The sequence below is a fragment of the Phaenicophaeus curvirostris genome, chromosome 4 (genome assembly GCF_032191515.1).
Source record: "Phaenicophaeus curvirostris isolate KB17595 chromosome 4, BPBGC_Pcur_1.0, whole genome shotgun sequence".
NCBI lineage: Eukaryota > Metazoa > Chordata > Aves > Cuculiformes > Cuculidae > Phaenicophaeus > Phaenicophaeus curvirostris.
Genome location: NC_091395.1, coordinates 66,558,169 through 66,570,434, shown reverse-complemented (window position 1 = coordinate 66,570,434; position 12,266 = coordinate 66,558,169). Strand labels below are relative to the sequence as shown.

The window sequence follows — 12,266 nt, the reverse complement described above, 5'->3', positions numbered from 1 at the left end:
TTATAGGACAGTGCGCTTTATATTTTATAGAAAACACATAAGTAACTCCTTATGTGTCTTTTAGTCTTTGGTGTTTGGATCCTTAAGATTCAGAGAGGATTTCACCAGAAAATAAAACACTAACAAAGACAAACATTAATTAACTGAAATGTGAGCTGCTCTTTGAAGACTAGAAGAGCTAAGCGTTGTTATCACATTAAAGAGATTTAGTGGCATCAGGGAGAGAAGCAAAATTGAAGTGGTATGCAGTTTTAGCAAAACTGTACAATGGCTTTGCATTTCTATGGTAACATAAAAAAAATTCCTAAGTGATTTAGGATCCTCTGTGGGCCATTCAGATACCTCAGAAGGGCATATTCATCACAGCTAAATTAAGCCTGGGGAGGCTGCTTTTCCATCTGTGTTTAATGGAAAGAGAGAAGTCCTCCAGGCTGAGACTAAGAGCATCTAGGTTCGGTTGCTGAAATTGTTACAAATACCTGCAGCTCCCTCTGAAAGTCAAATGCATTCCTTTTCAAAATAGCTTGAGCAAATTTTGTTTTAGTTCCAAATTCCTCTGTATGTTGTATAATACAGCTGCACCATTTTAATGACAACACCACGGAAACTTCCCACAGCCTTTCTCAAACAGATTCAAATCATAGAATAGTTTGTATTGGAAGGGACCTTAAGGATCATCAGGTTCCAACCCCTCTGCCATGGGCAGGGACATCCCACTAGATCAGGCTGCCCAAGGCCCCATCCAACCTGGCCTTAAACACCTTGAGGGATGTGGTAGCCACAACTTCCCTTGGCAACCTGTTCCAGTGCCTGACCACTCTCATTCTTCCTTGTGTCTCCTCTAAATCTGCCCCTCTCCAGTTTATACCCATTCCCTCTTGTCCTAACACCACAAGCCTTTGTGAACAGTCCCTCCCCAGCTTTCTTGTAGCCCCATTCAGATACTGGAAGGTCGCACTTGGCCTTGTTGACCCTCATGAGGTTCTCCCATGCCCACTTCTCCAGCCTGTCAAGGTCCCTCTGGATGACATCCTGTCCTTCCAGTGTGGCAACTGCATCATTCAGCTTGGTGTCATCTGCAAACTTGTTGAGGGTGCACTCAATCGGGCTGTCAATATCATTGATGAAGATATTAAACTTCTGAAATTTCATTATATTGTTCATATTCTTTTGCAAATGATTTAGTAATTATTAAAATGCAAGGGCTATTTTATAAGGGAGTAAAATATTTGTTTGCCTGACACTGGTTAGGGTATGGATTTAAACTGATAAAAGTGGGAAATTATTATTTTACAGTTGATGTGAACCTTAAAAAAAGGCAGGAGATGATATAAAGTGAGAATTCCAGAACTTGATTTGCACTACTGCAGACCCAGAAGAAGATAAGTGATTTCAAATGCAAACACTTTAAAGGCATTATTAACCTGCACCTCAGTGCTATTGCCTTCACAAGAGTCAGTGTGGGCACACTTGGTTGCTGGTAGTGTGTGTACCTGAAAAGCACAGCTCTAGAGCTCAGTTTTTATCAGATGGTCTTTACTTATCTCACAGAACTACAGCATGACTTTGTACTTGATTGACCCTAGAAGAATCAACTGCTCCCAATTCATATTTATGTTGCAAATATGATCTAAAAAAAAGCTTTATGAACTGTTTGCTTGTATATTATATATAATTTTCGAAGTTATACAACTGACATTGTAAATTTTTTCTTTCTGCTTTGTTTTTGCAAAAAGCCTATGTCTTTTATATCACACTGCATCCTTTACCTATCTTCTTAATACATGCCCTTCGAGCTACATTTCCTGTTTTGGAATCAGCAGTATTTGCCAATACATCTATCCCTAATCCCAGAGAGCAATAGTTAGCATAAATGGCCAATAAGGTTGTGTTAGACCTAAACTTTCAATGTTGCAGTACTGTCATCTACAGCCTGCATGTAAAAATGACATTGGCTCAAACTTGTTTGAAACGTGGCTCATGAGGTTCATTTCATTCCTTTGCTCTCCCTTCTTTTTTACTAAATGAGAAGGCATTAACTTCACCTTCAAGCTTTACAACTGGCAAGGGAACATTTAATGAGCAATCTGAAAGAGTACCTTTGCAAGAAGTTGTGTTACTACCCGACCTATGTCTTCCCTCCACTCTGGTATGTCGGGGTTGTACATGTCCAAGTGCTTAGTAAACTTCAGAGGAAGAACATGAAAATGATCTAGAAAAACAAAGACAAATATTTTTTTTAACAAGTATCAAACCAGGCTGCAATAGCAATTTGTAAAAACAAAAGTTGAAAATCATAGAATCATAGAACAGTTTGGGTTGGAAAGGAATATTTAAAGGTCACTTAGTCCCATACCCCTGCAGTAAGCAGGGACATCTTCCACTAGATCACGGTGCGCAGAGCCCCGTACAACCTGACCTTGAACATTTCCAGACACGGGGCTTCCATCATCTCTCCAGGCAAACTGTATCATTGTTTCACCACCATCCTCATTGTAAAAAATTTCTTCCTTATATCTAGATAAATCTCCTCTCTTTTAGTTTAAAACCCCTTGTCCTACGGCAACAGGTCCTGCTATAAAATTTGTCCCCATCTTTCTTATAAGCCTTCTAAGTACTGAAAGGCTGCAATAAGGTCTCCCTGGAGCCATCTCTTCTTGAAGCTGAACAGCCACAACGCTCTCAGCCTTTCTTCACAGGAAACATGTTCCTTCCCTCTGATCATCATATATTTGGCATTATTTGCTGTGCAGCACTACAGTATTTAAGATTCCCACTGCTCTATGTTGGGTACTCTTGCATGGAACGAGTACATTTCTGTCAGCGAACTGACAGTATACTCAATTTCTTTCTATATTTTCTTCAACATCATCAAATTTGTGACCAAAATCAAAAAAGCAGGAAAAAAACCCCTAACAAAGCAGATTTACTCTTATGCTCTAGGGTCATAACCTTCCCAATATTTTTTTCCTTAGGACAATACAGCATACAGATGTGGCTGGTTTCTTTTATTTGTAATGGGAATGCACAATGGATTTTTTTCTCATTGAATCATAAACATATGGGGGTTTTTTCCAATTACATGTTCTGTTTTTTCCATGTAAAATGAATATCTTATGTATTTCATCAGCTACCTATGAAAATAAGAACAGAAATGACATATCAAAGACTAGCTACTGTTCTCTTCAAAAAAACAATAACAAAGTACACAATATTTCTCTGGATATTGTGCAACATATCTGAAATACCAGAAATGGGTTGTTCCTCAGTCAAGAGTCTCTAAAATCTTCCATTTCTTCATATAGCTACCTTGGATGAACTTAATGCAAAGCAGAGAAAGAAATCCTTTGGTATGTATGAGTCAAACGTGGCCTCTCCAATGCTCCTGACAGAATCATATTTTAATGTGGTTTTCTTTTCCAGAGGTTTCTTTATTTCCCCTCAGACTAGTACTTTCTTGCTCTTGGTATCAGCACTGGCCAACACTAAAAGCAGAAGCAGCATCTGGAAGCCAGAGTAATTGATCTAGTCATGCTAAGATGGGTTTTACTTCTAAAGATTCCTAAAAAAGTGGATGCACTTATAAGTGGTAGCATAAACATTGAATCCATTTATATTAGGATAGGAGAAGGTTCATACAAGCTGCATTTAGCATGAGAGTAAGTTTTATTATTATTTTAAATTAGGAAGTATACTAAAAGCAAAAATAACAGAACCTTCCTCAGACAATAGAGATATATCACGTTGTGTATTTCATGATATCTGAAGGCTTTTAGCTCTGAATTAAAAGAAGCTTTTTCACTTATCACAATTCCCACAAGTGACAGCAAGAATACAAATGTAAATAATTTGTCAGTGCTGCATTTTTCACAGTATTTTATGCCTTGTTGCCACATTACAAGACATAACAAAACATACCAGGCCACAATATGAAATGAGAGATGAAGGGTTATTAAAAAATTACAGCAGAGCTATACTTTATCCAAACTCCCAGAGAAACATCAAAGGAGCAGTAAAATATTGTGATAAAGAGACATCATCTCATAACGGTTTTAATGCTGAGACTATAAACAAAACTAAATTTTCTTTTTTTCAGAGTTATTTAACTTTATTCTAAGAAACTTTTTAGTTGTAGGTAAAAATACTACTTAAAGACTATTGCTACATATAGCATTTGGGAATCACAGTAACATTTAAAATAAGCAAAGGAAACAATGTTTTGGATGAAAGCCTTCCACATAATCACACTGTTCAACATCATGGAGTTATAGTGACAGTTCATTCCTCTAATTTTAGCCATTAAAAGTGGTATTAGATATAACTTTAAAACAGGTTCGGTTGTTCCAGGGCTGTTTTAAGAGAGATAAGAAAAAAGTACAAGTAAAATATAAAAAGAATTAACAAGAGTAACGCCTCACCAAAAACGTGCACAACTTTTGAGTCCTGAAGCATGGAGCTCCCACAGGAAGCCTGCACTGTAACTCTGACGTTACCTGTCTCAGCAAATTCTGTCACCAGAAAATTGTCCAATGTAAGAAGTGGCTTTAAAAAACAAAGAAAAGTTGAAAACAGAATTTCAGCAAGAACCACAAAAACAGTGTCTGAAGACATCATCACTAAAATATTAGCAAAAAAGATTTCATAGCAATTATTCAATTAATCGACATTTTATTAAATTGTGCAATTACTATTTCCAATACAGGGTACTTCTTTCCATAAACAGAATGTTTATAAACAGCATAGCTGCCAGATGAGGCAAACATTTCTTCTAGAATAATTTGTAGAGTATTAGGTTTTAATTCAGATCCTACTGAAATAAACAAATTTTCAGTCAGGCTCACAAATGTAAGACCATACATAGTAAACCATTTGCCTCAATACATGTGGAGTATAGTCAAGGTCAAGGATTACTCCTGTTGCCTTAGAGCACAACCCATGGAAGTGCACTAGCCCACCATAACCTCTAAAGCAGAACTGAGATACTCTGTTCCCTGAACCACATCTGTATGAATTACAAAACCTTTCATAAGACTACATCGATCTGAGGGCCTGTTCTAGCAATAGCAAAGTCAATAATAATGAACAGATACAGGCTAGGATTATGGCTGACAGCACATTTACAAGAAAAAATTTCATTGCGCTTATCTGAAACATTCCTCTGTCATACTTAGGCTCCTCCATAAAAAAAGAAAAAATTACTTATCTGTTATTGAAAGAATTACCTCAAAAGAAAAACCCGACTAGACAAGAAATACTCCCAATAGAAATACTTGGATATTTCTTGCTGTAGGATATGTTTATCTAGACTTTCTATTCCCAAATGAATATCACTAGATTGTTTTGAGTGCTTTCACTATTTCAATACCTGTTAGACATCTCAGTTATTTTTGATAGGCCAGTTTATTTTAGACTCCTGGAAAATATTTATCTACACAATGAATACATACATATATTTCTGTACAGCACTTAAATTTACAATACTCACATTATCAGCGTGAATGTGCATCAGTCCAAGTTTCATCATTCACCAATGCTATGATCCCAAATGTATCCCCCTCCATAAGATTTTTTCCCCCAAAAGGAAATGAAATTGTTGTTCCCTCCCACTCAAAAGAAAATGATTTGGAAACTAAAACCAATTCTTGGAGAGAAATTTGCATTTCTACATAAGCAGAAATAAAGGTAAATTAGCACCTTAAATGCACGTGACAAAACAAGGGAAGTTCGCTACTACTTGCCACAAGATATAACTTGCTACTTGGAATGAAAGATGGTCTAAAAGAAATCATGCAATATGGTAGTATTTCTATTAAAAGGTGTCACTCAACTTTTATTGGAAAGAGATGGAAAATAATCTCAGTCAAAACCATACACGTACCTGAAGATTGTTTCCTATCCACCAGTAAAAGACTGTCAAATTCTGGTTCTTGGGCAGTATGATGGCTGTCAGATTCACCTCCTGGTTTCTCCCAACAACTGGAACCACTTCCAAATTTAAAGCCTGCAATGGAGCTGAAAAAAAATCCCGAAATATCACTAAATAAGAATCCATCAATTTATTAATATCTCTTTCCCCAAAACCTCTCACCTGCACACCATAAGGTCCTGTTGATGTTGAAAGTGGTGGGCATCATTGGAAGGACCTCATTTCAATGAACCTCCTCCCCCCTCAAAAAAACCCCAAGCGAAGGACCCACAAACAAAATCTTTAAGCACTGTGATGGCTCACCAAAATGCACCTATCCAGTGCATTTTTTTTGGTGCATCTCCAATTCTAGGAAACATAAGGAGGTATCTCGGTTAAGAAATGGAAAAATGCCATCTCAGCTTTTTTTTGGTTTTAGAATACTACTGACTACTCATTTGCACTATAAAGTGTCAGCCGTTAGGCTTACATCACATGCAAACTCATGAATGCATGTTTTAAAATAGATGTGTATATCAGGGGAGCACGTATTTGCAACACAAAATAGATAACCCATGTAGTCTAAAATATGCCTTTAGAATAAATTTGTTCCTTTTTGAACTTTTGCCTATGAAGGCCGTGAATGTTATTATTTGTATAAAATAAAGACATCATTACAACGATATTATTTGCGTCTTAATGTTGTATTTTCCTTCATAGTACAGTGACTTCATTGAAAGATAACCTTTCCTTTGGAGGTTTCAAGGTATATCATTTTCAAAAACTCTGAATGAAAAAGTTTTCTAATAATATAATGTGATGAATAGAATTACTTAACTTCAGCTGGCACTATATATTCAGGATACCAAAGTGCTGTATGGTCCAATATGCATTCATTACACAGTATGAACACTAACCTACGCATTTTTGGTTTATACTCAATAACTTTTAACTCATTCAAAGCTCTTTCAACCCAGTACAAACTTAAACTGACATTGGTCCAAAGCCTTTCTCTTACCCTATTTCATGAACTGAAACTTTGCCCATTCACTTCTAATTCACTTTGACTAAATAGATTGAGCTTCTCTGAAAGTGAGGCATCCAAGCTCTGCAGACTCTCCTTTTTGACCTTATTTCAACCAGCCTGTGTGTTGCTTCATACAAATATAAGGCTCTACTTTCATTCTGCATTTTCTCCAATGATTCTTTCAGCACCTATGTGAATTCAAGATATGATGGGTGTTTAAGCTAATGGTTTCTTCAATGGCTTTACCAAAATGGAGCTAAAATGCTCCTCTTTTTGCTGGTGACTTGAGGAAAAATCAGAAATTGTAGGAATTCCATCATACCATCTCCTAGAAAGAGATTTTCATCCTGATGAGGCAAACTAAAGAAGTCTGGAGGGCTTTGAGTCACTGGTTTGATTTTGGCATAAGTTTACATTTTCCCAGAGGAAACTGCTCATTCTGAGATACATTTTGCTCCTGAAGAAGGTTACTTTCTCTTCCAAAATTTTTAGAGGGGAAATTGTTTGGTACTTGAATGATAACTGTTATTCCAAGTTTTCCATTCCTACATAGTGAAAAGCTAAAAATAATTATTGTGAGCCCTTCTATTTGCGTCAGTCACACAATTCTGTAATACATTTGAACAAGCTTCATAGGACCCTTAAGTGTATGCAATTAAGAATGAAGTTAACTTTAACAAAGCTATAATTTCAGTACAGTTTTCAAAGTTCTCTCATTATTCAAACACTATAGAGATTGTTTTCATGAAAAAAATAGTTCTTCAGTTCTTTCTATTCTAGTTTACCTACTCACATTTATACTATCGGATGTGCTCTGATACTGTTTACTAACAAGTGGTGGATATTGTGATCTGGATCAGAAAGGATCATCTGGGTGACAGGCCAAAGTTCATATCATTGTCCTGCATTACAGGGCATCCCACAGCAACAGAATTTGGCAGGAGTGAAAAATATTCCCTTTACCATTTGTCCGTGAAAAAATGCACTGGGAATAAATCCGCTGAGACAGACTGAAAGCAGGACTCTATGGACATTTCTGCTTTCATGGATTCCACAGTGAAAAACATCCTTGAACAGTTATTAGTGTTTCTCTAGAGCACAGAAATAGCAGTTTAATTAGTGCCAGCTAATTTCCACAGATATTCTTATTTACCTAAAAAATTAAAGCAAGCAAATCACATAGAAAGCATTTATTCAAGCAGGCTGGGTAACATGCTTCCATGAGTCTTTTACACCATGTGCAGCATCCACAGACAAGCTCAGACCATGCCTGCTTTCAGTGCTCTGCTGCCTCTGCTCTTCAACACCAAAATCCTATGAACATATCAGTCATTTTACTTATGAAAAATACCTCCAGCTTCTGAAATTTGTAAATCTATTGCATAAAACACAATCAGCACCTTTTATTTTTACTGTTTATCCTGATGTAGGCCACACTAGAAGCATGTTTCAAGATAGTTGTTCTGCTTTCCATCAGGGCTTGCAACTGCTCATCATTCTCTGAACAGTAAGAAGTTGTTCTCTCTGGAGAGAATCACGTGACAGAGGTTTTGCTCTTCATTGCTTGTACAGATCTACTGTTCCTATGCTTAATCTACTTCTCACTACCTAAAAAGTAATTGTCAAGCCTTAAATAATTTATCTGAGCTCTCTGGAGTTATCAAATGACTCAAAAAACACAGCAAAGAAAGAGATAATGAAACTGAGTTGGGGAATTTGATTCTGACCCCTTCCATTTGATTTTAACTGAAGAATGGCCATTAGCATTAATGGGTTGGACTCCATCTGCTAATCAAAGGACTCAAGGACTCTGACTAGCAAAATACAGAAATATTAGCAGTCACCAGGCAGGCTGATGTAAAGCACATGGATCCTTCACAGCCTTGTACATGGCTCTAGCAATTTCCATTGCTTTGGGATTAGGATGGAAGACAACATCACTCACAACAGAGTGGAACAGACATCTGGAGAATGCAAGATAAGTATCTTTTCTTTTGATGTTGCTTTTTTTCTGCATTTTTGACACATCTGAAAACAGGCAAAGCAATAGCTGCTTTGAATCTCAAAGGAAGAGGAAAATTCAGTTCCAGTTATGAGTTTCCTTTTCATTTCAATTATGAGATGACTGAGGTACATTAAGCTTGCAATGGTGCATGATATTCTCTGTGCTGTGCTATTCATTTCTTTTAAATCTGTTTGATGGGGGGTTTTAGGTCTTAATTAAGGAGAAGGAGAGAAGTCTATGTCAAGCAATACTGCCTGCCAATATGAAGCTACACCCAAATACCACTTGAAAAATTTGTGAGATTTAATGACTTAAAATCAAGATTCTAGTACTTTAATAAGTAGCCTGACTTTTAGGAATACTGCAATTTTGATTCTTCTTCAAAATCATAAAAGAACTCATAAGTTTGTCAACATGTCTTGTCATTTGTTTCACACAGCACCTAGAAGCTCCTAAAAAGACATAGCTTGAAGTGTTAAATTTTAGCTTCCAGTGGGGTCCAGTATCAGGAAGACAGATCAAACCTGCAATTTGAATCAAGCCATGCTTTCTGTTTAAAAGATTAATACATCATCCTTCTCCCAAATCCAAGCAAAATTAACTGTCCTCCCAGCACATTAAGTTTACAACCCTTCACACTAATAACATGCAGCACTGCAAGACTACATGAAGTTATTGAAAACATATGCATTTTTCCTAATTGTGACTAGTAATTCCTTCACTAGTTCATAGTTGTTCATGATTTTTTATGCAGTGAAAGTAAGAAAATCAAAAAAGTGATTTACAGTTGACTTGGATGAACACCACAGCCTCATCATGCCCAGCCACATTCTCAGCCTTCACCCAGACACGGTAAATCCCAGGATTCTCATAGCGGTGACGGATGGGTTCTCCAGTCATTGTAAGGTTCACATAAATCGCCTTAAAGCCATCTCCAAGATCCACCTGGTATTTGGTATTCAATACATCACCCTAAAAGGAAATGATATCAAAAGTATTTTAGAAGTCTACAACCAAATACACAGGACACATTACTATAATAATTTGCTGAACCACAACAGCATTTCCAGCCCCAGACAGATATTTTGACTCAATTGCAATAAGTGCAGTAGAACCACTACACTCATGACAGAGATTTTAGTGCAACAGATGCTGTGTGTATTAGTAGAAGTAAACCTAATTTTCCACAGTAAAATCAGAGACATCAGACCACTAACCAAGTTGTATGACATGTCTTAATGCAGCTAGACATTAACTAACATAAAGGTGCAGGCAGCTACAAGTTCTAAAGTGATGCTCACATGACTGCAAAAACCTGAATGTTGTTATTTTAGTGAATTACCATTCATCCAGTAAATGTCTAGCCCATGCAATTACAATTTCAAATTAACTGGTTTAGGCCATCGATCTTCTCTGCACTTTCTAACCACACTCTTTGAGCATCAACTATATGGCCTTGAAGATTCAAGCTGGGATCTTCACACAGAGTTGTACTACGTTATACAGAGCTACCAGCTTGTCAAAAACGAACATGACCACTGCAAAATTAGATGCTTACTTAATGAAAATGAGTATCAAGTCAAGTTTGGAAAAGGGTTTAAAAGTCTGACCAAATGATTCTATCACATCAAACATCTCATGGAAGTTACAAGTTACACTTCTGCTAAGTGCTCCTTTAAATAACACTGTCTATCTAAATTCAGGCCTAAAAAATTGCAAGACTGATACTATTGTCAGAGGACAAACACAGGCCAGTCGCTTGTTTTGTCCCACTGTGGTTGCTCAGGAAAGAACTCGGTCCTGTCCTACTGGTCATGTGGATGGAATTAAAGGAAAATGCATTTTAACTGTGAGCAGCAACACTTTCTCAATACTACTGGCAGCACTGACTTAGTGAGCTGTGCTTCCTCCTCAGTCTTCAGTGCAAGGTCCTACATCTGGGTCACGGCAATCCACAGTTTCAGTACAGGATGGGGGATGATGTGATTGAGAACAGCCCTGCGGAGAAGGACTTGGGGGTGCTGGTTGATGAGAAGCTTGACATGGGCTAGCAATGTGGGCTCACAGCCCAGAAGGCCAACTGTATCCCGGGCTGCATACAAGTCAAGGGAAGGTGATTCTCCCTCTCTATTTCACTCTTGCGAGACCCCACCTGGAGTATCGTGTTCAGTTCTGGAATCCTCAACATAAGAAGGATATAGAAGTGTTGAAATGGGTCCAGAGTAGGGCTACAAAGATGATCAGAGGGCTGGAGCACCTGTGCTATGAGGACAGGCTGAGAGAGTTGGTCTTGTTCAGCTCTGAGAAGAGAAGGCTCCAAGCAGACCTTATAGCAACCTTCCAGTACCTGAAGGTGCCTACAAGAAAGCTGGGGAGAGACTTTTTACAAAGGTACGCAGTGATAGGATGAGGGGGAATGGCTATAAATTGCAGAGAGGAAGATTTAGACTGGACAAGCAAGTAGATGCAAGCTTTTCTTAATGGTTATTCTAATAGCTTCCCTGGTGTAAAGACGGGAGTTTTGTCTTCAAAACACCAAGGCACTTCTGTTTCCTCGGTCAGGAAGCACAAAGAGGAGTAAACAGATAATGAAAGTCACATATAGAAAAGGCAGGTAGATTTAAAATGAATTTGGGCTTCCACTTCCATGCAAAATATATCATTGTCATAACATTATTTATTTATACACTCAGCCAATAGAATCTGGAAAAAAAATAATCATAAGTTATTATTATTTCTAAGGTCATTTGCACACTGCCCAAACATACCTGAAGCCTCCTTTCTTTACTCCTTAATGTCTGGCATTCCTGCATTTAGTAACATGCACACATGTAAATTAATTTTTCTCATCAGAGAATGCGGTATGTTTTGTTTTATCCTAGTAGAGCTGTTTCTTAAACTCAATAATTGTTACGAAGTGGCATTAGACGTTAGTGTATTCATTAAATCATAAGAAATGCTCAGGACATTTGGGCATAAATATTTTTCTTAGGCATAGGGGGCAGCAAACTGTTACATTTCTTCTAAATCTGGCTTCCAGTTCCATGTACGGAGTAACGACTTCATCCAAAAACATAGCATAGGATTCCCTTCAAGATATCTGACTTCTGAAGGTTTTTGGATAGTTTTAAAAGCTTTAGATATTGTCATAGAGATTCATGAAAGCTTCAGAATCTATATAGTCGGAAAAAAAGTCAAACTGCCAAACAAAATCATTCGAGTCCAAATTGCAACCAATTCTACTCTTAAAACAAACATTTCCAAACAAAATATAAAAAGAGAAGGCAGTATAACTTGCCACAGACTGTTGGGACACTGCAAGCATCATG

At 37.4% G+C, this 12,266-nt stretch overlaps 1 protein-coding gene across 1 annotated transcript in view; it reads right to left on the bottom strand.

Annotated features, from left to right (window-relative positions):
• Positions 1-12,266, bottom strand: part of SORCS2 (sortilin related VPS10 domain containing receptor 2) — a 553,277-nt gene that overhangs the window by 19,808 nt on the left and 521,203 nt on the right. The window contains exons 19-22 of the mRNA XM_069856403.1: positions 9,723-9,909; positions 5,879-6,012; positions 4,419-4,542; positions 2,100-2,212 (exon numbers count right to left, since the gene is read on the bottom strand). Coding sequence (XP_069712504.1) covers positions 2,100-2,212; positions 4,419-4,542; positions 5,879-6,012; positions 9,723-9,909 — 558 coding nt within the window. The remainder of the gene's footprint in view (positions 1-2,099; positions 2,213-4,418; positions 4,543-5,878; positions 6,013-9,722; positions 9,910-12,266) is intronic.